Source organism: Rhipicephalus sanguineus, chromosome 9, assembly GCF_013339695.2.
Source record: "Rhipicephalus sanguineus isolate Rsan-2018 chromosome 9, BIME_Rsan_1.4, whole genome shotgun sequence".
NCBI classification, from domain to species: Eukaryota; Metazoa; Arthropoda; class Arachnida; order Ixodida; family Ixodidae; genus Rhipicephalus; species Rhipicephalus sanguineus.
Window position 1 is genome coordinate 42,645,174 of NC_051184.2, and position 24,567 is coordinate 42,669,740.

The following is a 24,567-nucleotide window of genomic DNA, read 5'->3' on the forward strand; positions in this document are numbered from 1 at the left end:
CGCTGTAACTTTAATTACAAGATTATGCTGCACTAATAAGTGTCTTTGCGTAGTATGAACATCCCTGAAATGAAAAAAGTATTCCAGTATCTGTATCGCTGTAACTGTATTCCGGAATACTTTTTTCGCCTTATTGCAAAAATATTTCCGAAATATCCCGTTATGTTAAAGGCAAATGTATCTCAGTATCTGTATTTCAGGCTCCCATTTCATGTATTTCGATATCTGTATTCCGGAATACTTTTCTGAGTATCTCTGCCCAGCCCTGCCTACATGTATATGTCTTGTTTTTGTTTCTTGCGTTCTTCGCAGCCGTATATGATAGTGACACACGGCTAAGCTGTAACGAGGATTTGTCTATACGTGGACATCCTGGGATCTGCATAGGGCTTGTTTTGTTGTTGTTGTTGTTGTTGTTGTAGTAGTAGTAGTAGTAGTAGTAGTAGTAGTAGTAGTAGTAGTAGTAGTAGTAGTAGTAGTAGTAGTAGTAGTAGTAGTAGTTGTTGTTGTTGATCTGTTTGTTTGTTTCCTTTCGTGCTTATTTGCTTTCTTACGCGTCTCTTTTCCATTTTTACGGACAACTGACGCGAACTTATACAAGGGCACTTTTACTTAATCAGACATTATGCGAGACCCTTCGCGTCCCACGATGATAGCAAATGTTATAATCGCGACTCTTATCACACTTCGTGTCAATGCATTCCACAAAACGTCGCACTGTCAACGTACAGACTCTCCTTAATCGATCCTAAAAGCCCCGGCAGACTCACACGTGAGCCAACGCTCCCGGGCGTGAACTAATCCTGTGTTACGGGCATTAGCAGGTCTTAATCCCGCGATATCGACTCGGACCTCCAACTCTCGATGAAGGCACGGAAAGCAATTTGTCGCCAACAAAAGTTCGCCTCACAGCGTCGTCACCCAATAGTTTACCTCTTCTTTCTTCAGAACCTGTGCCTCTTCTTCATTGACGGGTAGGTCGCCCTGCTTCTATATATTTTATTCTCTTTCTCTCTTTCCCAGGCACTTCTGTTCCGGCTGGCGCCTACCCTAATACTCCCCTGTTCCGAGAGGGCCATCTTTTCCGCGTCCTCGCTTCCAGTGTCTCGGCAATCAACGCTCACAGGCGTGCTGGGGATTATGGAAGGCCTGAGAACCATCATCGCCCGGCAACATTGACGGAAGAAGACTTCGGCTAAGAGCTCCCACGCCGACGGACTAAGCGGACTAAGGAAGGACCTAAGAAAGGAAGCGGGGGTCTTCCAATTACCTGGCTTCGCGCTTAGCAGACGACACAAAGAAAGACACGAGCAGACGACAGAGAAACAGGAGCAGACGAGTGAATCGAGTCAGCGCACGCGCCGTGAAAGTTTTAATCCTCTGTTTGCTCTCTACAAACGATAACGAAGAGGAAGTTGTCTGGAACAGAAGGTTCCGGAACTCCGAACTGACAGAAGCAGCAACAAGAAAGCAGGCATAAGAACGTTTCGCCCACTTCACAAACGAAAAGACTTGCTGACAGGCAAGCGATGCGAGACTATAAAACTTTAACTAATGCTTTAACCCAATGACAACTTGAAGGTTTCGAAGTAGTAAAAGCGGCTGCGTTAACCTGGTGAAACGAAGACTCGACGGTGGAGAAAAGAAAGTGCAGACAGAAGGTGCGTTTGGGTCTTGGGACGTTGTTAACCTTTTCGAACGTTTCTCTTGGGGACTGAGTATTCTGTTTGCTGCTGAGAGGGATATTTAAGGCAACTGAAAAAAAAAAAGGGATTCATTGTGTGTGTGACACCACGAAATTGAGCGAAGGCGGCTAACGAACGACAGCGAACCCAGAAGCTGACGACCTTACCGGCGAAAAGCAACTTCACGACCCGTCATGTCTGTTCGCACGCCACCGGGTCCCAACCTGGAGTACGACCACAACAGAGTGCTCACGTGGCTCCAAGACTGGTGAGACTATTTTTTCTTACTGGTTTTCTTTTATTTGAAGCGCAATGCGTTGTGGGACCTGTTATCCTAGTTACTAACGTACTCCTTTATCCCTACCACTGGTTTCGAGGGTGTTCCGTTTTTCACCCTGTTTACATGTTTGTAAGCACATTCGTAATGAAAGTGGCGGCCTTTGTCGAAGCTTCGCAAATCGCTAGGTTTCTATTTTTTACAATGAGACGACACCATCACAAGATGTTATCTCGTGATAACCTTATCCTACTTGCTAGCGTAAAAGGAATGCTTTTTTTTTCTTTTTTAATTGAAGTTAACGAAAATTCTCATTTTGACTGACTATCGCTGGTTATCAAGATAACTTTAGGTGCATTCTAAAACATGTTGCGTCTTTCGGGGCGTATTTTAGCGCACAACAAAAGTCGTTATTAGTTACAGAACAGAAAGGAGATGGACCGGGCTTCGCTGCACGTTAAAAATCAACTGCAATAAAAATCGCACTTTGGCCAGATTGATTATCGCTGAGTACATCCTAAAAAAAAAAAAAACAGATGTAACATCATTTAAGGCGTCCGTCCGTCACGCAACGGTAATCACCATCTGGCTTGCGGGCCTTGACATTGTATAACGCCGCGCTTCTGGTGCTTGCCGTGACAGAGCATATTCTTGACAGAAAACTAGCGGACGCGCAGTTGTCGAGTAAAGAAAACGCAAGCAAGCGAGGCGACGATTACCACAAGACGCTCTGAAGTGCACATCCGTAACCGGGTACGACTCGAGAAGGCATGAGAGCCTGGGGGGGGGGGGGGGGGGGGCTTTATGAGCTCCCCCCCCCCTCTCGCCCACCATTATTATGACCGTGGCGCGGCAGCCGATTGGCTCTGCGACTAACAAAATAGTCGCACCCAAGTTCTCTAGTGGCAGGGGTCACCAGCTGACCGGCTCATGAGGTCAGTCTACAGTGCGCGCTCATTGGTGCAGGCTCGTATTCATCCGCATTTGAGGCTGAAATGTCACTGCCTTCCAAAGTCGTGCCCGTCTATAGCTGTATTTGGTGTACTCGGAGGTAACTAAAGGTAAATGTCAAGTTAATGCTAAGGAATTTCTGTAGAATTTACCTCTAAATGTTCACGGATATTTTTATTTGTTTTACTCATGGCTGCAGGATGAGCGTGAGCACGAATGACGAGGAGAACCTCGGTCCTCCGCCGATGAACCACTACGCGACCATCTCGTCACTGGGTCACCGCTCTGTCCGCTCCGCGCCGCGCGACTACGTGGACCCGGATTATGTGGTGAGGTTTCCATGTATATATCTCGTTCCATCTCAAGCGACCGCCACTGCTTATTTGCTTTATAGGGAAGGAAATAGTATTGTTAGTTCCAATAGGACTTTATAGAGCTACAGCAGTACTCTGGTCTCTCCTGCGGGTTCAAGCCTGCTGGGTTCAATAGAACCTTCTTGAAGTTTTGCACAAGATGCGGAGAACGTATTTAGCCCCCTTAGGGAGTCTTCGACAGTTTCTTCAGCTGACCGAGAATGCGCAACAGCACGAAGTAATGTTGATCGAGGTCCAACGTCAGAGAAAATCATTTGTGAATCTTGATCGCGACATATATCGCAGCCGAGGACGAAGAAGGCACCGTTGAAGTTTTCTTTTTTTTATTAGACAATGTCCTCTTAGTCATCTTCCACGCGCTTTCTTTGATGAGCTAAGCTCGCGACAGCGGCGATTTCTGACTAGATTCGACTACCATACATGCTCCCATACTATCAGCTGTGGCCTGCGTTGGCTAGTATGCCGGCTAAAGTTGGCCAGTGCTTGCTAATATGTTAATTAGGTGATGTTAGGTATCTGGTGTTCTAATAGCAGCATTGCCCTCATGCGTGCTCACTCAACTCATTAGGTAGTTTTGAGTACGACACATCTGCATAAGCGGCTGCAATTTGAATCGGTATTTGTTGGGACAGACAAGGGATCGGTCGGCGCAGAGCCGTATATTCCCTTTGGGAGAGTTCGGCGCTCTTTTGATCTCGCCGCCAATCTGGCAACAGCGCGCTTCCGCGCCACCGACGCCATTTCGTGCCGAGGTTTCTTGTGATGCTGTACCCGTGACGTCGCTGTCGGCATTTATGCTTCCTCTGTGACCGACCTGGTGTGTCTTTGCTGCTGTTCGTGTACGTGTCGGCTGCGTGGAACATCGTGGACCTGCACGGACGTCGCACTGGGGGCTTGCAGCGCGGTAGGCTGCTCTAAAGGCTCTGTTATACTCCGACGTGCGTTCGCGTCAGCCCGCGGCGGCCGGAGTTGGCGACGCTAGGTTCGTCACGTTACGTTGACGCGAAAACAGAGCACTCTATACTCCCACTTGCGCGACGCACTACGCGTCCCTTCTTCACGTAGAGACACAGACGCAGTTCAGTCTGGATAACGTCGCCGGCGTGGAATGCAGCATGTCGCATCTCGCGCCGGCTGCAGCCGGGGCGCGTTGACGGACGCTGGGTGCGTCAGTCGCATAGCGCGTTGGCCTATAGAGTGCTGCACGTTTGTTAGGTTAGCGTCACTGTGCCGAGCGTGCGCGCGCGTCGACGTTACGCTGGAGTATGTCAGCCCCTTCACTCGCTGAAGAAAGGGTTCGCCAGAGACGGAGCGATGCGGGCACACGCCAACGCGAGCTTACAGTGCCGCGGCACAAAATGGCGGACAGCGCCGCGCCGCCGCTAAATTTGGATGGTTGTTGGCTCCGCCCCTCCGCCGAACTCTCCGAAGGAATATACGGCTCTGGGTCGGCGGTACTGACTTACAGCGATGGGACTGTCTTAAATCACTCTCTTATCTCTAGTGATTCCCTTCCTTTCTTCCTGTATACGTGGGCATACCGGATGGTTTTGACTAACTACCCTCCCTGCCTCTCCCATTTCTGTTTCTGTCTGATTTTTTTTTTCGATGTTCAAACACTAACAGTATGGCGCTTTACCGCGTTAAGCACTTATTAGTAGAGACCGGATTTCAGGGAAATGCCTATTTTGTTCCTTGCGCTCCTATCGCGCCATTTCAATATATGAGCATGAATTAGAGGTTAAGAGGGGCTTTTATAATGTTTTTTATAGTGCCTATAAATGCCTATTTTTGGCGTTCGTTCCTAAATGCTTAGAAATGCCTATAAATGCCTATTTTCAGAATTGGCGCTTATATGAACGCTTTTTAGCCTCAAGTTTCGCTCCCGGGATGCTGTTTGAGACGGTTATTCGTGTTACCGCTTAACATTGATTGTTGCGAACTATGGGGTTCAACCAACTTCCGGAAACAACCGCTAGCAGCAGTGTAGTGGGACACGCCGGCGAGCATTCGCCGCCGCGCTGACATGGCGCGAGCGGTTGGCGAATGCGAAACCGCGGAGAGCCGTCAGCAGAAAGGAGAGTGAAGAGCAAAAAAAAACAAAGAAAAACGTGATGTGCGCGCAGCTTTTGTTTTGTTTGTAATTTAGTTTTAAGGTGTTCACTTCAGTAGCGTATAGCCAGAAATTTTTTTCGGGGGGCAGTGGAAGGGGGCGGGGGTTCAACCATACTTAATGTGTGTTCGTCGACGGGTTTGTATGTGTGCGTGCATATACACACACGCAAACCTGAAAAGGCGGGGCGGAAGAATTTGCCCCCCCCCCCCCCCACACACACACACCGCTAGCTACGCCATTCGTTCACTGCCAGGGGAGAACTTGCTCTACGCGGAGGAATACAGGAAGAATCTATCCCTTATGTTATTTTAGTGATCTGGTTGTCTGCTCCTGCTCGGCTTTTCTCAGTCATGCCGAAAAGACACCCAGGAGTGTGTTGATTCGACAGTGGACACTTGACTCACCCTGCAGAACACGGGAGAGACCATGTTCTGCGAGCCGGGCGCGACAAAGCAGAATTGCACGGCTATGTTAAACTGTTGGCGCATTTGAACCATCTTAACTTCTTAAGCAATAATATTTTTGTTTTCCTGTCGTAGATAGAGGGCGCGCACTTCTTCGTTTGAAGTTATTTGCATTTATGCGAAAGTTTATTGTGCCTATATTTACGATATTGGAGGCCTAAAACGTTATTTTGTCTGCCTATTTTTGGCGCCTAAAACGAGCTTTTTTAACGCCTAAAAATCCGGCCTCTAGTTATTAGCTATGATTCGGTGAATCTTTTGAAAGTCAAAGCAGCGGAGAGCATAACCACACGGATGGGCAGTATCTGGCGGTATAGGCTCACAGGTGTCTGTAAAGATTGGCTAGCCAGTGAGTCTGTGTATACAGGCGCCTGTGAGCATTTATGGTTGACAGTTTTGTGGTAACTCGTAATATGCGCCATGATCACTGATCAGCAGCGAATCCGGAGGTAACCAGAGAAAGAAATTGTAGTGTAACGCAGAGCTGGCCGGCTATATCAGCAAGTCCAGGGTCAGTTCCAGGACTACCCTACCCTGGCACCGAATGTGGGACAGTCCCGACCCAGGGATTAAGATTATCATGCTGTACCAGCGCATTATTACCTACTTTACTGAACGATTGTTGCGCCCTCTTACAGCAATGAGTTAGTGTAGAACTCGGCATTGTGGTACATTTTTTCTAGTCATGGCCAGGTCACTGGCGCAGTGCGTTTCCTTCAAAGTTTCGTATTTCCTCTGTGTTCATTTCCCACTCTCGCCGTGACCACCGAAATGTGATCATGAACGCACTTCATGTGGTTGACGCCGCTGTCGCCACATTTTGACGTGCTACGGCGAGCCTCATAATCATATCGTGGTTTTGGCACGTAAAACCACACGTTATTATAGTTTCATACGCTTTGATCTCTCTCCAGTGGCCAGAACTTAAGCCTATCTATAGCGCCGAAGCGAGGACGTAGGCAGAACACCTGCAGTCGTTTCCATTTCTCAGAGTACTGCTCACCGAGATACCTATATATAACCCTCTATTGTATAGCCCGCAGATCGTGTGGATGCTTTCTCATACAACGCGTTACCACTTTTCACGAGCCTGTTCGCGATATCCAAACGTGCACGTCTACACTCGAAACGCGGCAACACACGCACGCCGCGATGAATATGAATTCCCAGCACGTCGCTGCGGTTGGAAACTGAAGCATAGCTACGCGAGAAGCAGTCGCATTCACAACATACCAACGAAGGCGAGACCGATTTCGTTGAATCCCCATACTGCGGGACATAGGAAGCAGGAAACATTTCTTTTCTTTCTTTCTTTTTTTTTCCTGCGTCTCGCGAAATGGTAGCGAGTGAACTTTAGTTCGCACTTGGTCGGATGTGGAGGTTTTATCTGTAGCCAACGCAAGCCAGAACACACGGTGTGCATGGAGAGACGTACCTTCCGCGGGCTTCTTCTTCGCGTATATGAATTCCAAACTATATACAGGGAAACTGCCGCGTGAAGTGAATTAATAAGCCTCGGCTAAAACGCAGCTAGTGTCGTCGCAGCGGGTCGTAAAGTTCGCAGGATGCCACGTATGTATAGCGACGTTTGAATTCAGGCTTATCACTTATATAAAAAAAAGGAAACATTTGAAAATACGGGGAAAGGGCGAAATAGCTGCGTGGGTATCTTTTAAGACCGATTCCGAGTGCGATGCGGTGGTATTCGAGTTCGAGTGCTATAAATGGATCAACGCTAGCTCTTTCTGCTGTTTCTGGAGCAAAGGAAAGTGCAATTTCGCGAACCCGATACCATAGCGTTGTACACCTTCCTCGTCGGTACTCGGTGTGGCAAAGGTGTAAGAGATGTCGCCTTCCGCGGAAAAGCGACGTTCCGGCTTCCGACCTCAGCCACTCGTCCTCTCCCTAAACTCTCAAAACCGTCCAATCTTTAGCCATTCCAAGCGTGACGTCACGATCGAAATCGGAGATGTCGTCCTACACGTGACCCGCTTAGGCGGAGGTGACTGCTGTTTCGTGAATCTGCTGCGCGTTGTGCCGTACCTTCTTCAGTTTTGAAGCCGCCGCCGCAGCGCGTCCTCTGTCACGCCAAGCCATATACAGCCAATAGGACGTCGTCGTCTGTGAGTGACGTGTTGATGACGTCATTTGTGGGAATGAGTGCTTCGACTGGGACAATGACGCCGGCTAAAAGAAATTAACTACAGCATTCTTGGTTTAGCTGCGAGTCAGTGAGGCTGCTGCTCTTCGTGCCGTACTTTCTTCAGTTTTGAAGCCACCGCCGCCGCGGCGTCGTCTGTCACGCCGAGCCATAGCCAATAGGACGTTGTGATTCGTGAGTGACGTGTCGATGACGTCATTTGTGGGAATCAGTGCTCCGATTGGAAGAGTGACTACGGCTAGAAGAAATTAGTTGCTGCATCCTTCGTTGCTTTGCTTCCAAGCAGCCTTAGCTGTGTTGGTTACTGCCCTTCGAGTTTGTTCTGTTTCATGCACCTGGTGTGAATAAGCGGCTTGCGTTGTAGTACAAGTATAGTCGCAGTTCTGAAGACACTCAGCCAACAACGGAAGTGCAGTGTTTGCTCACTCACGACGGGACGGTGTGTTGTTGATCCGTGGCTCCTGCGGCCTTCCTCAGTCGACGCTTGAGTTCGCGAGAAGTGCTCGGGAAAATGCGTGACTTGCCCGAAGACGCTGCTACCGGCTTCTTTCCGGAAGCAAGCTGCGACGAGCCGGAAGCCATCTACGTGTCTGCGATCATGGCAAGTAGACAGTTGACTCTTTGTTTTTCTCTCTCATATTTCTTTCAGTTCTTGTTTCTGTTTAGGGGGTAGTTCAAGATAACAGATCGTTACTTACAGTTAATTATACAGGCAATGGTTTGAAAACCTGGTTTCTTGCGGAGCCTGTCTGAGATCGCATGGTTTTCGTTTTAATCTGTCGAAATCATGAAATCGCTTTAACTGAATTACAGAAATCTATTGTCGAGCGTTTCCCTTCTGGCTGCATTCATCTTACACAAACAAAACTAAGATTCGACGAATTTCAAGATTATTTTTGCGTTGCCTAATAAAAGGCTGTATCATTTGCTGTTCCTTCTGGTTGTACTTAACTTACGCAAACAATACTAAGATTCAACGAATTGCGAGATTATTTGATGCGTTGCCTAATAAAAGACTGTATCATTTGCTGTTGCGAATGGTGGTCAGGAAACTTTTGTGCGCATTTGTCAGAACCTCAAGTATGGTGATTCCTGAAGAGATCGTTTTAGGAACGCGTGGTTAACAATTATTGTGGCTGCTTCGCGCGTCACAAGTGAACCATGTAATGTATGACGAAGTGCGTTCAATACTAGGGTGATTGTTTAGGCTTCTATCCGATAAGTCACAGTTACGTTTCTTGCCAACATTATACTTACGAGTTTAAGAGGAAATTCGTTTCCGACTGTTCACAAACGCCGCTTTCAGCGAAGTCGACCACGTGAAATGCGATCGGCCTTAACGAGACATCGAAATTCGGTTGTCCGTGGCCTTTGTTAAAAAAATAAGTGTACGTATGGTTACGTCTGTTGATCGAATTATTATCGAAGCGATGCAACATTCTGTGAACTTCAAATTGCGTCACTCAGCTTCGCCCCAGTTTCGCTTTCGGCTAATCTCGAAGACCCGATCGCACCGTCCACTTCCTCGATAACCGGTGGTCTCAGATTAGCTCACCGAACACCGCAAGACCTCGTGCTAAAAGGTACAGCATTACAGTCTATTACAGCAATTTGTAACATGACAGCACCGCGGGAAGTATGGATTGCAATCACTGTTTACACGTATGTTGACGAGGCTGCAAACAATCAGTGCGATAGCACAGCGGCGTGTGCACTGGCCGAACCCTTCAAAGCGAAACTACCCTAAAATATCTCTTGTCCAAGTGTGACAACAATGAAAACAGTCCACTTCAGCCATATATAGCGGAAATGACTGAGAAATCAACGCGCTGTTTGAAATCTTCGTCTCAATCGTAAATGTTTGCAGGCTGTGTTGACACTTCGCTTCCTAATTTCAAAGCAAACTCCCTACACGCACCGCAGGGAAGTGCACTTCTGCAAGAATTAAGAATTACAAATGAATCCGCGAACATTCGCGACTCTGTCCTTTCCGACATGGTTTCACACATCTCTTCACGTAGCAGACGAGCAGCCGAACAAATTTCACGTGCTCGAGCACCAATGCTCTGACGAGGGTATATATACCCCTGATCAGACACTGCGCGATTCCTCAGAAAAAGCGCGGCCAGACCACGCCCCCAGGGTAAACGCACCAGCCGGCCGGTGCCGTGCACTTACGTTGACGTCGTAACGAAGAGAAGCCGCCGAACAGTTCTGGTTCGCCGACGACGACTCCTGGAAGGTGCTCGCTGACTACGGGGTGCCTTGTGCCGACGTTCTCGTCTTCACGAGATCTTACGCGAGACGACAGTCCTCTTCAACATGGTTGCCACACCACTTTTTGGTAGGTAGCAGCAGACGACTCCTCAGAGAAGATAGCTGCGGATTTCGGGGCTGACCGTCGGCGGATGCCGAGCGAAATAAAAGTTAGCGGCGGGGCGATCGCGTCCGCTTGCCTTCACGACCGCTCGCTCGCTCGCACAGGTGCGAGTGAGTGAGGCACCTTGCGATGTTCGGGCAGCGGCTGTTCGGCGTTCTCCACTCTCACCCGCTCACGACGCGTACGTAGACCTTGCTGCTGCTTCGGGAACCGGTTTGAGAGCTTTCCGGTTTCGGTTGCGCCTTCGTTGACGAGGAGGTTCGGTCGGCGAGGCGACGCAACGCAACGGGAGGGCTCTTTATACTCCCTCCGCCATCTTGAGAGGGAGAGGCCACAGCGGGGGGGGCCTGGCTCTTACCGAAGTCGTCGTCTGCTTGCGTGCGTGTTTTCAAAGCGTGCGTCGCCTGCGAACCGAGCGGGCGTCGTCTGGAAGAGTGCGCGGAACATGCAGCAGAAGCCTCGTCATCGTCTGCAACCACCGACCGCTGGGATCATCGGCGTCGCATGCTACAGCAACCTGCCGACTCTGTTGTAGCAGGAGTGCTTTATCGTTCACTTGTGAAGGAGGGCGAAAGTTCTTACTTTTGCCTCGCCAACATTACCTTCAAGTGTGGCTTTTGTTCGTTCCATGGTGGTGGTGTGTTCCTGCTTTTGTTTTCGCCGGTGACGTGATTCGGAAAGCGTGCGAATAGTGAGTGACCTCGGAGTGTCGACGAATCAACTGATGAACGTGGTGGATGTTACGTCTTCGGAGTGACACCCTCCCCGAAGCCCGGCTTCTGAAGTAGCTGCCTCCGTTGCCGGTGTGACGACAGAGCGGCCGTCTTCCTTCCGGTGAGGTTTCTTGAACTCTTCTTCGAGTCTGAGAACTCTCGTCTCACTTCTCCCTCTTTCTCTCCTTCGATTCTTCTGTGCGCATCTCCGCGTGCCTCTGGCATCCGTGCGACGTATGTGACCTTCGGTTTAGCATGTTTCATACGAGGTCCCTCTTTGACGGCAGTCACAGTCACGGTTAGTTTGCTGCGAAAAATGCCTGCGTCAACACTGTGTGCCGGTCGGTCGTATGGGAAACTGCCCAGCCATGACTTTGATCGCGCGTATGCATTGCCTATCCGACTTACCCGGCGTTTTATAGGAAAACAGTCCAACAGGATGCGTTGACACATCATTTTATGATCCTTCCAAGCGACAGAGAGTTGAGGCAGTTGGTTGAAATCCATCGTAAGTGAGGCTAGGGCTTGCAGGCATGAATCAGAAGATAATTGAAACATACAGCACAAACGCCGACCTTCAACTTAAAGGTCACACTGCGACGGGAAAGAAGGGAAATAGTTTTGTTTTTCTCGGCGAATGCTATTTCGGGTCGTTTTGTCTTCGAACTTTAGATAGCCACCGCGGTGTCACAGTGGTTAAAGGGCCCCTCACCAGGTGACCTAACGAATTTTAGTTAGACATTGCAAGTTGTTGCGAGCCCAATAAAGAGCATTTTGCCACAAGAATTTTTCTAATCGGTCGGTTAGAAGCTGATAAAAACAATAATTTGTAGCGGCGCGAAACCATGATGCGAGGAGGCGAGCTGCAAACCCTTGCCCCTCGCCCCGTGTAGCCTTCGCAAGCCAAATCCCTTCCCTGCCCTCTTCGGCACGCGAGCAGAAGGATCACATAACGCATACGCATGAACACGTCATGCGCACAAAATGTCACGAGCGCATGACGTGCCAGAACCAGCCCGAGCCCCCGAGACGCGAGCGGTGTTGTGGCGGCGTTCTCTGCGCTTCATCTCTGCAAGTTATGCCGAATGCGCCCTCGCCGATCACTTGGCTTTTAACCTATTACTGAGCACGAGAGCTGCAACATTTGTACGGACGCGAGACTAGCGGTGTGCCGCATGGACATCTAGTTAGACGCGGGAGGATAAATGAGCCTAATGAGCGCTGGAACGCGGTAGAAAATTAGTTTCTTTGCAAAGGGTGGCGTCTGCACAATGCGCAAAGCGCGAGAACACGGACGCGTGCAAAACGGAGGTAGATTAGTCTCGAATCTCGCTGTGATTCGCAGTAAAAATTAAAAAAAGAAAACGCATACATTTCGTTTGTGTGTTTTATTATTGCTCTCAAGTTTTATTAATCCATTCAAGCAACAAATTACACAAACTACACGTCGTGTCAAATAATTATCGCAGTGTCACGTGCTACTGTTGGCGACGTCAGAGCACAGTCGTCTACGTAGAGGAGCGACGTCACAGCACTACCATCTACGTAGGGCCATTCTCTCATGTACGTCATCCCCTCATTCTCTGGGCGCGCGGACGCGAGAAGGGAAAGCAGCGCTCAGCATGAAATTTGACCCATTTACGCGGCGCTTAGCGTTGCAAATTTTGGCAGACGTAATCGTGAACGCCCAGTGCATGCATTGCGCTCGTTAGCTCAAAATTGTCAAACCTGGTGAGGGGCCCTTTAAGGTTCTCGGCTGCTGAACCCGAAAGACGTGGCTTAGATTCCAGCTGCGGCGGTCGCATTTCGATGGGGGCGAACTGCTACAGATGTCCGTGTAATGTGCGATGGCAGTGCACGTTAAAGAACAGCAGGTGGTTGAAATATTCCAGAACCCTCCACTATGCAGTGGGTCTCATAGCTTGAGTCGCTTTGGGACGTTGAACTCCCTAAACGAACCAACCGAACTTTAGCTGTCACTTTCTTATTGAAAGGTGTCGATATGAAGAACAGGACAGGAAAACTTTAATGAAAGTAAGTCATGCTTACTGGGGGAGCCTTAGTCGAGGGCCCCACTGGCCATTGCCGTCTGTTCAACCTGGTCGATCACAGCTCCGATGTGCGTGCTGGTGTCATTTCTGTGTCTGTGAGGTGTGGGAGATGCTTTCAGCAGCCCTATAGCAATGTGATATAGTGTAGAACTTCCCTCGCACCAGGGGAAGCAAGCTCGACGGCCCGTCGGGATCGTGGCGTGATGGGCACTTGATCTTATAATAAGCGATTCGCTTGCCTCCGAAACCGGCGTCGACACGCTGCCTTTAACACATTATTTATTTAATGATGTGTTTCTCTTAACGGTCCTACAGAGAAGAATGTTTCAGACGACTCTGATAGGAGCAATACGTGACATGAAACGAAACGGTCGTCAGTACGTACCTTCCCTATGGATGCGGATCTCGCAACAGGTTTTGATGCATTCAGCGTGTTTACCGAAAGGGCATCAGAGTTCTTTTTCCTGTCTCCTTGCACGTTTTTCTCATCCCGATGTAAGACTGGCTTTGCCAGTGACTTCAGTGCACAGAGAATCTCTCCAGCAGAGACGGAACTGCGTAGAATGTCGATCGCTTAATGTAAACGTTTCATTAACTCAGGACGCATCCAGCGGTCTCGAAGTGGCCGGACAGTAATTTTTCATTCTTAGCGTAGTGACTAAAAGCACGACGTCTCCCTTCGGTTGTGCGGTGCGTTGAAGAGAGCTAAGGTGTGACGGCGAATTGAAAGTCATTCGTTTCGCCGGGACAAATGTTCCCTACGTGAGCTGAACGGCTGAGCGATGCTTAGCGACATCAGGCATTATTTGCCGCAGTCTTCATTGCGTAAATTATGTGTTTTGTGCTTTTAACAGGGTAAAGTGCTAAAGAGAATTAGAGACGAAAGGTTAATAATTGTAGGGGTTTGACGTCCCAAAACCACGATATGATTGTGAGGAACGTCGTAATGGAGGGCTCCGGAAATTTCTACTGCCTTGGGTTCTCTAACGTGCAGTATTCACGGGTTCAGACGGGACATCATTTTTTTAAGTAACGACTGGTACGTGCGATTGCTCGAGATAACCACATAATGTCGCGACGAATCTGGTCTCTGAAGATAACGTTGGCTCTGATCTACACGTTCGAGGCGAAATTACGCCGCTATCACCTGAACTGAAGACGGTGGAAAGAAAAGTATGTGCGTTACTTTGCCCTTAATTGTCCCGTTTCAATCAGTGAGTACTCTACAACTAAATAAATGTGCACGGGCCTCTAGCATTTCGCATCCATCGAAATGCGGCCGCCACGGCCAGGATTCGATCCCGCGACCTTCGGTTCAGGAGTCAAGCACCATAACCACGGGACCACCGTGGCGGATAGAGACGAAACGTTAACCAATCGCAATATCCGGGGGGATGGTACGCACGTGCGTTTTCAGCCGGTGGACGAGTACTAGAGAAGGGGGCGAGGAGAGGCGCACTATTGCCCTCTACCCCCTCGTAAGTGATGCCTCTGTACCTGTTGTTATATTCATACACTAACTAGATATCTATTTATTCGCAAACCAGCGGCCGCGATATAACTCTACGCTGTTTGCATCTTCATTGCAAGGCGACTCGACAAGTCGCCCTTTCCTGCAGAACAACTTAATATAGCTGTATCGCGAGCTCACGGACATATAATATACCACGTCCAGTGCACAGCAGCCTGACAGCGGCCTCGCTACCAATGTGACCGTTTCGATCGCCCTTACGCCCACACCGCCTATTTAGAAACGTCGCCGGAGCGGAACACCGTGTCGCCACATCGCCACTCGCTCTGCAAGGTCGACGTCGGTTCGACGCGGGGCCCACACGAATTGCTCGCGTCCGAGGCGGCTTCGAAAGCCATAAAAATATCGCCCTCGTATTCACTTCGGTCGTAAAAGGAAAGACGAGAAGGCGTTGCGTAACAATTCGTGCCTGACGAGAACGCTGAGCTACAAATACCCGGAGTTCCACCTAGGATGAAACCAGATATCGTGAAACGAGGTGAATTGACGGAGCATTGTGTTCGGCTAGTTAATGGATTTCTTTAAAAAAAACGGGAAGGGTCCACTGTGAAAAAAAAAAAAAAGTGACGTTTACCAGTGTATTGTGTCGGGCTTGTTCGTGCACACTTAAAAGACTGGAAAAAAGCCCACGCTAAATAAAATTATGTTTAACAGAGTGTTGTGTTGGCCCTGTTGGGCTAGTTGTTGCGTAATTAAAGGACTGAAAAAGGCCCATTGTAGAAGAAATGAAGTTTAACAGAGTATTGTATTGGGCTAGTTGATCCATTGTTAACAAAACTCGAAAGGACCCGCCTACCATAGAAGAAATAAACTTTATCCGAATATTGTGCTGGGCTAGTCGGTACATACTTAAAAGATTGAAAAGAGCCCATGGTGGAAGAAATGATGTTTAACATAGTATTATATGATTTATGTGGTTTTACGCGCCAAAGTCACGATATCATTTTGAGACACTCCGTAGTGGTAGACTACGGATCCATTTCGACCAGCTGGGGTTCTTTAACGTGCACCTAAATATAAGTATACGGGTGTACTTTGCATTTCGCACCCAACTAAATGCGTCCGCCGTGATCGGAAATTGAACCTGCGTAACAGAGCATGGCGTTGAACCAGTCGGTTGATAGTTAGAAGACTAGAAAGGGCCCGCCTACTATAGAAGAAATAAAGCTTGTCATAGTGTTTTGTTGGGCTAGGCGGTGGAGCAAAACAAAGTGAATTACTTTACATGAACAAAACCTAGTGCATGCTGTCCCCAGTACCATGGAGCAGCCACCAGTAATATTTTTTTAATGACTTTTTATTAGTCAGTTACATTTAAATATATAACTCGAAAGAATTGTACTAATTATTAAAGGTTGAATGAGGCAACTGCAGGCATTTTTGGAGGGTAGCCTGACTGCGGTATTTTCATCAACATACGAAGTGCGTGCTAGCTTTTGTCGGCTGATAGAGAAAGCCTTCAATCTATTAAATAATACCACGTACCTACAATACAACGTACATTTTGGAAGTTTCTCAAACTGGCTCACTGTGATGTGGCCTGAATTAAAGAAGGAAGGAAAAAAAACCATAAGGTAGTCGCTTGGTATAGCTTTCAAAATAATGCCATGAACGATACGTGGTCTGATGATGATTCTTCATTAGACCACGTGGGTGCATAGGTCGGCAAAAAATGTGGAGCTTACTCAGACTCAGTCATGAAACATATTTTGCCTTCAGGACTCACTCAGACTCAGACTCACCAAAATTTTCCTCATTTAAATTCACTGAATTTCACTGAAACTCACTTAAATTTTTCTCAGCCGCGGACTCACTCGGACTCAAACTCACCAAAATATCGCTCGCTCGGACTCACTCTGACTAAAACTAATGACTCGATCTGAGTCTGAGTGAGTCGACTCATCAGTCCATTAGCGTATAATTAACTTTTTCGACCTAGAGTCAGTGCTCTTTAACATCAATATTTCATATAACTGGTGTTCTACTTGGCGTGTTTTGATCTAATACCTTCAAATACGAGTTAGCAATGGTTACAATGCAATAAGGACATTTTTTATCGAAAGAGATGGCTCACACGGGATATTTTATCAAGAACTTCCCGTGAAAGAATTTGCAAGAGGGAGATCAAGCCGCCCTCCCTTCGGGAGTCATCATAAGGCTGGTGGTAATGCTGAAGTTGAGTAGATAGGACCATAGGCCGGCAAAAAAATGTGCAGCTCACTCAGACTCACTCACGAAATATATTTTGCCTTTAGGGCTCACTCGGACTCAGACTCACCAAAATTTTCCTCGTTCGGACTCACTCGGGCTCAGACTCACTGAAATTTTTCTCAACCAGAATCACTCGGACTCAGACTCACCGCTCGGTCTGAGCCTGAGTGAGTCGACTCATGAGTGAGTTTGCCGACCTATGCGTGGCAGTACTAAGGTTTTTCTCATCAGCCTGTAGAAATCAGCGCTGAGCATAGGCGTGCGTACGGGTGTGGCAGAGGGGGCGCCACCCCCCCCCCCCTATTCACCTAAGAGCGGGGGCGCAAACTCAGCCCCACACAGTGACATAGTAGGAGGGGGGGCGCAATGTCAGCGCCATACATTGACATAATTGGCAGGGGGGCGCTGCGACAAACCTTCGCCCCCCCCCCCCCCCCTGAAGGAGAACCCTGTGCACGGCTATGGCGCTGAGTTAGTATCATCATTATCATCCTCATCATGACTGCGCCCACTGCAGGGCAAAGGCCTCTTCCGCGTTCCCCGAAGGTCGCGGGATCGAATCCCGGCCGCGGCGGCTGCATTTTCGATGGAGGCGAAAATGTTTGAGGCTCGTGTACTTAGATCTATGTGCACGTTAAAGAACCCCAGGTGGTCGACATTTCCGGAGCCCTCCACTACGGTGTCTCTCATAATCATATCGTGGTTTTAGGGCGTAAAACCCCAGATATTATTATTATTATTATTATTATTATTATTATTATTATTATTATTATTATTATTATTATTATTATTATTATTATTATATCTCCCGCGTTCTGCCAGTATACGTTCCCTGAAATACCGCAGTTAGAAGTCCCTGAGGAATGCCTGCAAAGGCTTCATTCTCCTTTCATATTTAAGGATGTACAGGGGTGGTAAAAAATTCCCAGGCCGCAACGCCCAGCCAAGGAGCAGCAGCTCGCTGCTATCGGGGCGCTGTTATCGCAATCACGCCTTGGCGCACGCTGGCGTCGAGCGTGTGCGTGGAGGGAGGGTGCAGCCCTCTCCCTTTCTTGCTCTCGTTCATAAGAAATCAAGCAATAAACATGGTGCGTCCTATGCGTTCACTGTTCGATCTTTGAATTGTATACTTCTGTGCAGCGCTGCTTATTCCGCTCAGATGTTCCGACTAGCCCCAACACAAGCTCTTCTGAATGCATTTCGGGCTCCGACCATGTTCGTATGCAGCAAATTTGCCTGCGCAGACGTCTGAGAGAGCTCCCGCAGTGCCAATGGAAAGTTAAGCGCACGATATTGTTCTCCAGAAAGCCGAAAACCATGGTAATGGGTTTGCTAGACGGTGTCTATAGGAAATGTGGCCGCAAGCATGATGCGTCAGTTTCCGGAACACTGTCGCCCCGCTACACGCTGCACAGTATTCGAAGAGCGAACAGTGAGGAAACATGACGAAGTTTATACCTCACTTTCTTATCAAGTAGAGCAAGAAAGAGAGAGGGATGCACCCCCACCCCTTCCATGCACACGCTCGACGCCAGCGTGCGCCAAGGCGTAATTGCGATAACAGCGCCTCGATAGCAGCGAGCTGCCGCTCCTCGGCCGGGCGTTGCGGCCTGGGAACTTTTGACCACCCCTGTACGTCTATAGTTAGATAGTTAAGTAATGAAATATAATTAACGACAATATTATTGGCAGATGGTACACTGTACTGAAAACAGTGCACAAGGTTGCCCTCGCATAACCTAATTTCTGCTTTTCTTTAAATATTGGTGCTTAACAGTTAAGTTCAGTCACCTGCGGAGAAAAACCCACGCGCGAACAATGCATCAAAATCGTGTCTAATTATCTGGGAATTTCGAAGAATGCGTTCGAAAAAAAAAAAGAAAGAAATAAGTTAGAGGTATAATCTTCCACCGGGGCATAGGCTTTCGCGGCTTCGTTTTATGCGTGGTGTCCAATGTTAGAACGCGGTTCGCGTTTCACATAACAATACGAGATTACTCGGCGCCTCTGACACAACATAAGACTGGCGCGTTCGCGCTGTGCGGTCATCTGGGAAGCAAAGTGATGTCGTTGCGTTCCTATAGTTCCTATACAATAGATGTCTGTGGAAACAAGGTAGTAAGTTCGACAAAAAAAAAATACTTGTTCGCTAATAACGGGAAATGGGACCGCGAGCGTCTATGTTCGAGCAGGCAACTGTGATGAAGGTTTATTTACAAAGTACAAAAAAAAAGGATTGGCGCTACTATTCGATATCGAATTATGTACCTCAGTCTGAATTGTTGGGCCAGCCGGTGCTTGTAACATATCAGTCCGACGTCAGAACTAGCGAGGCTTTTTTCTCGTGCACAAATGTGGCATACCAGTCTTGTTACGAATTCGGCTGCTTAGACTATTGTACAGATGGGTTTAGGGGCCGCCATAATGGAATGTTAACTTTGCCGCTTTACCTAATTGTAATTTTAACAACTGAGCGAACAGCGCTACGGCAGAAGCATGCGTATGAAAACGGTTGAGTTGCTTCAATCGACGTTTCATGACCTTAATCATTCATGGCACAATATACAAAAATAAGAAAACATTCGTTTAACAGCCCAAGGTGGCGGCGCCCACGTGTCTTGCTTAAAATCGTCAATAGTTATTTGATGAGAGGTGTGAAACAACAGCAACGACAAGAACAACGAGAATAATAATAATAATAATAATAATAATAATAATAATAATAATAATAATAATAATAATAATAATAATAATAATAATAATAATAATAATAATAATAAATTGCACCTCGCGGATCGTTTCTTCGCCGTTCCGTTATACCGTTCTGGCACGCTAGGCCATATCGAAGAACTTACCTGTACCGAGCCCCGCATTTTTATAGCGACCGCGCATGAAGGATTGCGGTGAAAGAAAAAAACAATTCGGAGAGGGGGGCTTTTCTTTGCTTCTCAGGCGGCCAGTTCACGTTCTCTGGAAAGCGAGAAAAGACATTTGTAACAGAAGCAGAGAAGGATATTGAATGCCTAACGGTAAAACGCGTTTAGGATTCCGAGCTCGTGCGAGACCGTATCCAGCAGACACTTCGACGCTGTCCGCCGGGGCTGTTCTCTCCTTTTTCCTTGTATAGGGAGGAGAAAGAAAGGAACGGGCCACTCTGCGTCGGCACGAGCCAAAACTGCGGGGCGTAAGTGATTGATTCAGCCGTCTTTAGACGTCCACTGGCTCGCTTTTTGCACGAATGGAAGTGGAAACATTTTATCCGCGTTCCACTTTTTTTCGTCGAAACCGGTAAACGCGCGGCCCCAGCGGCACGTATATACACCTGCTGTGGAAAACCTCGCCGAGGCATTCCACGTCGTCCCGAGCCTGCAGTGTGGAGGCCTCACAGTTCGCATGATGTATCTCCGTGCTTGTCGATCGGTCTTGGCAGGAAAAAAGCTCAGCGGGCCGAACGAAATTCGTGCGTGACTGGAGGCTTTTTTGCCCGCGTGTCAGTCGCGTATAGTGTGGAGTTACCGGGGACAGCTCCCTCTGCGTCGCCGTTCCTTTCTTACGACACTGCACGCGAGGCAGATGTCTGTGGAGAAGTAGTAGGTTCGGGAAAACTCTCAGGGTCCCTCATGCACTCACCTAAAGACGACCGGAAGGCGAAAGCCACCTTCTTTTTTCTTGTCAGTCGATGTATTGGTTCTGGCCCGTCACCCTCCGAAAACTTCCTGCAATTCACCTGGTTTTGCATTGCCTCCGTGATCGTCCCACCTTTGACAAAGTTACGATGTAATGTGATGCCGTAATCATGTGACGTGACGTCACGATGACGTCGTAATGACGTCAAACATATTAGCGATCTGCGACGCCATGATGACGTGATGTGGTGACGTCATGACGCGACGATGATTTTTTTGCATCACTATAGTGTGGACGCCGCCGACGGGAGACGCCGACGCGGACGCCGGTCAATTTTCGCGTTTGATGAGGCATCTAGGGCTTTCGCCTTAGAAGGAAAGACTCATACTACAAAGTCATGACTGTAGCACCGTCCAAGTACTACACACCAACGTTGTCTGCGAGCAGTCAGAATTTGAATGCACCTAAACCAAAGTACGCGGGTGTTCTTGGCATTTCGCTCACATGAAAGTGCGGTCGCCGCAGCCGTGAATCGAACCCGCGACCTCGTTTTTAGCAGCGGAATGCCATAGCCGCCAAGCCAATGCGGCGGGGTCATTGACGTGTCGTATATAACTATATATATCTAGCCATCGATGCGGGCCGCCTTTCCCCGATACTGCCTGCTTACCGCAAACTTTATTCTATGTTTCTTTTCTTCGTCATTAATAACGCTTAGGGCGCTGCTCCGCAAGCAGCGGTCAGTGGCTGCTGCGGCCGCTGGCTAGATAAATCAAGGCTGCGCGGGCACGCGCGTGCGTTTGCGTATGTGGATATGTGCGTCGAAGGTGCAAGAAAACAAGTAAACGAGATTGCATGAAGAAGCGACCCCATAACCACGCTGTCCTTGACTCTGGGGTCAAATGTTCGAGCGGTATCCGGATTTAGCTTTACGCTGCATGCTTCTTTGCTTTTTCTCGATATCTATCTCTGTCAAGTTATGGGAGGCGAGTTGCGAACTGCGTGATCGCTGAATCCACCGTACGTCACGCGCAAACCTACTGGTCGGGGAGGATTTCCGTGCACTGCCTCCGTGATCCATGAGCAACGCGCAATGAGCATGAGCAACGCGCAACGTGCACTGCCTCCATGAGCAACGCGCAATATGGCCCTGGCTCGTTGATGATGATGATGATGATGATCGGCATCATATTTGAAACGGGGTGATGACCAGTAACCATCCTGCCTGTCCTTATTAAGGCGAAAAGCCTTTTATGCACCACACGAAATATACGGTGTGATCACGAAACGGTGCCCAAAAGTACCACAAATAAAAAAATACCGTGGCTCGAGGCGCGCTTGCTGTGCCTTCACATTGTCTTTACGGAGTTCGCGTGAACAAAAAAAAAGAGAAGTTCCATATACACAATCGCCTTTAAGTCCCTTTGAGTGCTTAAGGGATCCTGTTAATATTTTTTTAACATTCATGTGTTGTTTCATATACGGCACTACGCTATCTTTATTTATTTCTCTTTGCCTTTTCACCAAGCCATTATTTCAACGATGTACTGTTACCTGCGCTTGTAACGACTTCCGTTGTATCAGTTTCACCCCTGATTTCTTTTTTTTTCACCAATATGCTAAACGTCTCTCAACCGCAGACCGGTTAACCTCAGACCAGTTAACCACAGACCGGTTAACAGTTGCATCCACTTCGAAACCCATACTCTATGAAACATGCACGCCTTCCTCGGGTCCTGCAGGACGAATATACTGGCGTTCCACTGCAGTGTGTTGAGTAGTTTTCGGACTTTTCCTTTGGCAGGCACACGGCTCCAGCTGTTGCGAATACTTGTCCCATACTTGTTTTCAGGCAGCTTGCCCGGGCATCGATTAGAAAAGCGTTAGAAAAGTATTTCCTTGTGATTTGTTATTTTTGTCGAATTTGTAAATCTCCGTAACCTTTTGTTGTTATTGATGTATGTTTTTGTTGTCGTTTTCGTGGTCTTTCTGGCACCACGCACGCGCGCGCAGGCCGTATGCGGAGCTATTCTAATGCAATCGACAAGAGGCTTCTTGAATGCCACCAGAACACTTCTCTGCTCGTATTCCCGCGCGGCACTGGCTTTTCACCATTTTGGTTCGTTTCTCTTGTGCTGCCCGTTCTTTAAAAAAATATAGCGGTCCGAACAAATCCCAATTCATACTCTAAGAAAGCTTCGCATTGCTAACGAACGAGTACGCGTGCGCCGATAACGGCATCCCTGCATGCCAGCGAAAAACCAAGCGCCGATGCTGCGGCGAAGTCAATTGACCATTATATGGCGTGACAATCGTTGTCCAGGGATCGTTGGTTGCGCACCTGAGAAGCATTTCCTGTTTTAAGGCGAAAGTCTCAGATGACTCACCAAACGCGAAAAGTGACAGTCGACGTCGGCGTCCTGCGGCGTCGGCGGTAATGCCAGTGACGCAAGAAGTTATGACATTGATGACATCACCAGAATTTGTGACGCCACTATGACGTCACCATGACGTCACATAACGTGGAGTCACGTGGTGACTTCGTCACATGACAATGTCGCTTGGTCAAAGGTGGGCCGATCACGGAGGCAGTGCAAAACCGCTTTATACCCCGAAAGCTTTCCGAGGGGTGAGGTAGAGGATCAATAAATACATTGACTGAGAAGAATGGAGACGGCTTTCGCCTTCATGTTGTCTTAAACGAATGCATAAGAGAACCTGTGAATTTCGCATCGCCTTCATTCTATCATGGCCAGTGCTTTCTGCTGGAAATTATTCTTACTGTAAATAGCTACACGTGACCATGGCTCCATTATACCGCGACACTGACGTCATCTTCAGCTCACTTGCAGCGGGAACTTTCAAAACCACACACGCACGCAAACACACTTGATCAACAATTGATCCCACATCTCGCCACCTAAGCGCTCCGATCGATATCGATCTCATTAGGAAACTGCGATTCCGTTCTCCGCAACTGAGCTTACCATAGAGCGCGCACTTGAAGAGCCTAAGCATTGATTGGTATGTCTCAACGGCTGCCAAGTTCTCGATTTCGCAGTACTTCAGTGAAATCGATTCCAAACCGCTGCGCATTGCGAACTCGCGTAGTTCTCGCGCGTTAATTTGCATATGCGCGTGTTGCGAAATCAACCTGGTACGCTCCCTATGTTAGGTCCGGAACTTTACGCAACGACGTCTGTCGTTGTCGCTTGGGAGTCTTTTGTGGCTTGAGGGTGTTTCAGTGAAGGATCGAGTCGGTCAATATTATTTGGCCCACAGTAGTGCAGCGGTTGAAGCTTGTGAACCGAGTTTGTTGGAGTTCGCTGAATGCGCGATCGCTGTGAAGTTTAGAGGCGCACTCTGTACCTTATGCAGTCGCAATCCGAAAATTTGAGCGTTGCGCACCTATGTCGCTCTGCTTACGCTGTAACGGTATGCAAAATAGGAATACCGAAGATCAAGTATACCTACTTTGAAGCCTGCGAAAGGTGCAAAGCGTTGCATAAATGTGTGCAGACTGGTTGTAGACCTGCAAGTATATATATATATATATATATATATATATATATATATATATATATATATATATATATATATATATATATATATATATATATATATATATATATGTATGTATGTGTGTGTGTGTGTGTGTTTGTGTGTGTGTGTGTGTGTGTGTGTGTGTGTGTGTGTGTGTGTGTGTGTGTGTGTGTGTGTGTGTGTGTGTGTGTGTGTGTGTGTGTGTGTGTGTGGAGAGAGAGAGACAGGAGGAAATGTTGGAATTAGGTTACGCAGAAAACTATCAGCTTTGCTAACATACAGTGGAGGTGGGGGAGGGGGCTAGATAGAGAAGCGAAGAGGGAGTTAAAATTAGAGCGCGGTCACATAATTAATCACTGCACTTCACAGCGCGCAGACGACACCTGTCCGTAGTGCAAGTTTGTTGTCCGTAAGAACTCCAGTGGCGCATTGGTGCGACGCCTTCTTGAAAGCTTCCACGTCACAGACGTCATGGACGCAAGT

At 48.1% G+C, this 24,567-nt stretch overlaps 2 protein-coding genes across 2 annotated transcripts in view; one reads left to right on the top strand and one right to left on the bottom strand.

Moving 5' to 3' along the window:
* The window catches only part of LOC119405057 (ATP-binding cassette sub-family G member 5), a 105,056-nt gene extending 94,565 nt beyond the window's left edge, over positions 1 to 10,491 (bottom strand). The window contains exon 1 of the mRNA XM_037671816.2: positions 10,207 to 10,491. The gene's annotated coding sequence lies outside the window, so the exon portion shown is untranslated. The remainder of the gene's footprint in view (positions 1 to 10,206) is intronic.
* Positions 1,761 to 24,567, top strand: part of LOC119405054 (ATP-binding cassette sub-family G member 8) — a 351,665-nt gene continuing 328,858 nt past the window's right edge. The window contains exons 1-2 of the mRNA XM_049419193.1: positions 1,761 to 1,953; positions 3,113 to 3,242. Coding sequence (XP_049275150.1) covers positions 1,880 to 1,953; positions 3,113 to 3,242 — 204 coding nt within the window. The 5' untranslated portion in view covers positions 1,761 to 1,879. The remainder of the gene's footprint in view (positions 1,954 to 3,112; positions 3,243 to 24,567) is intronic.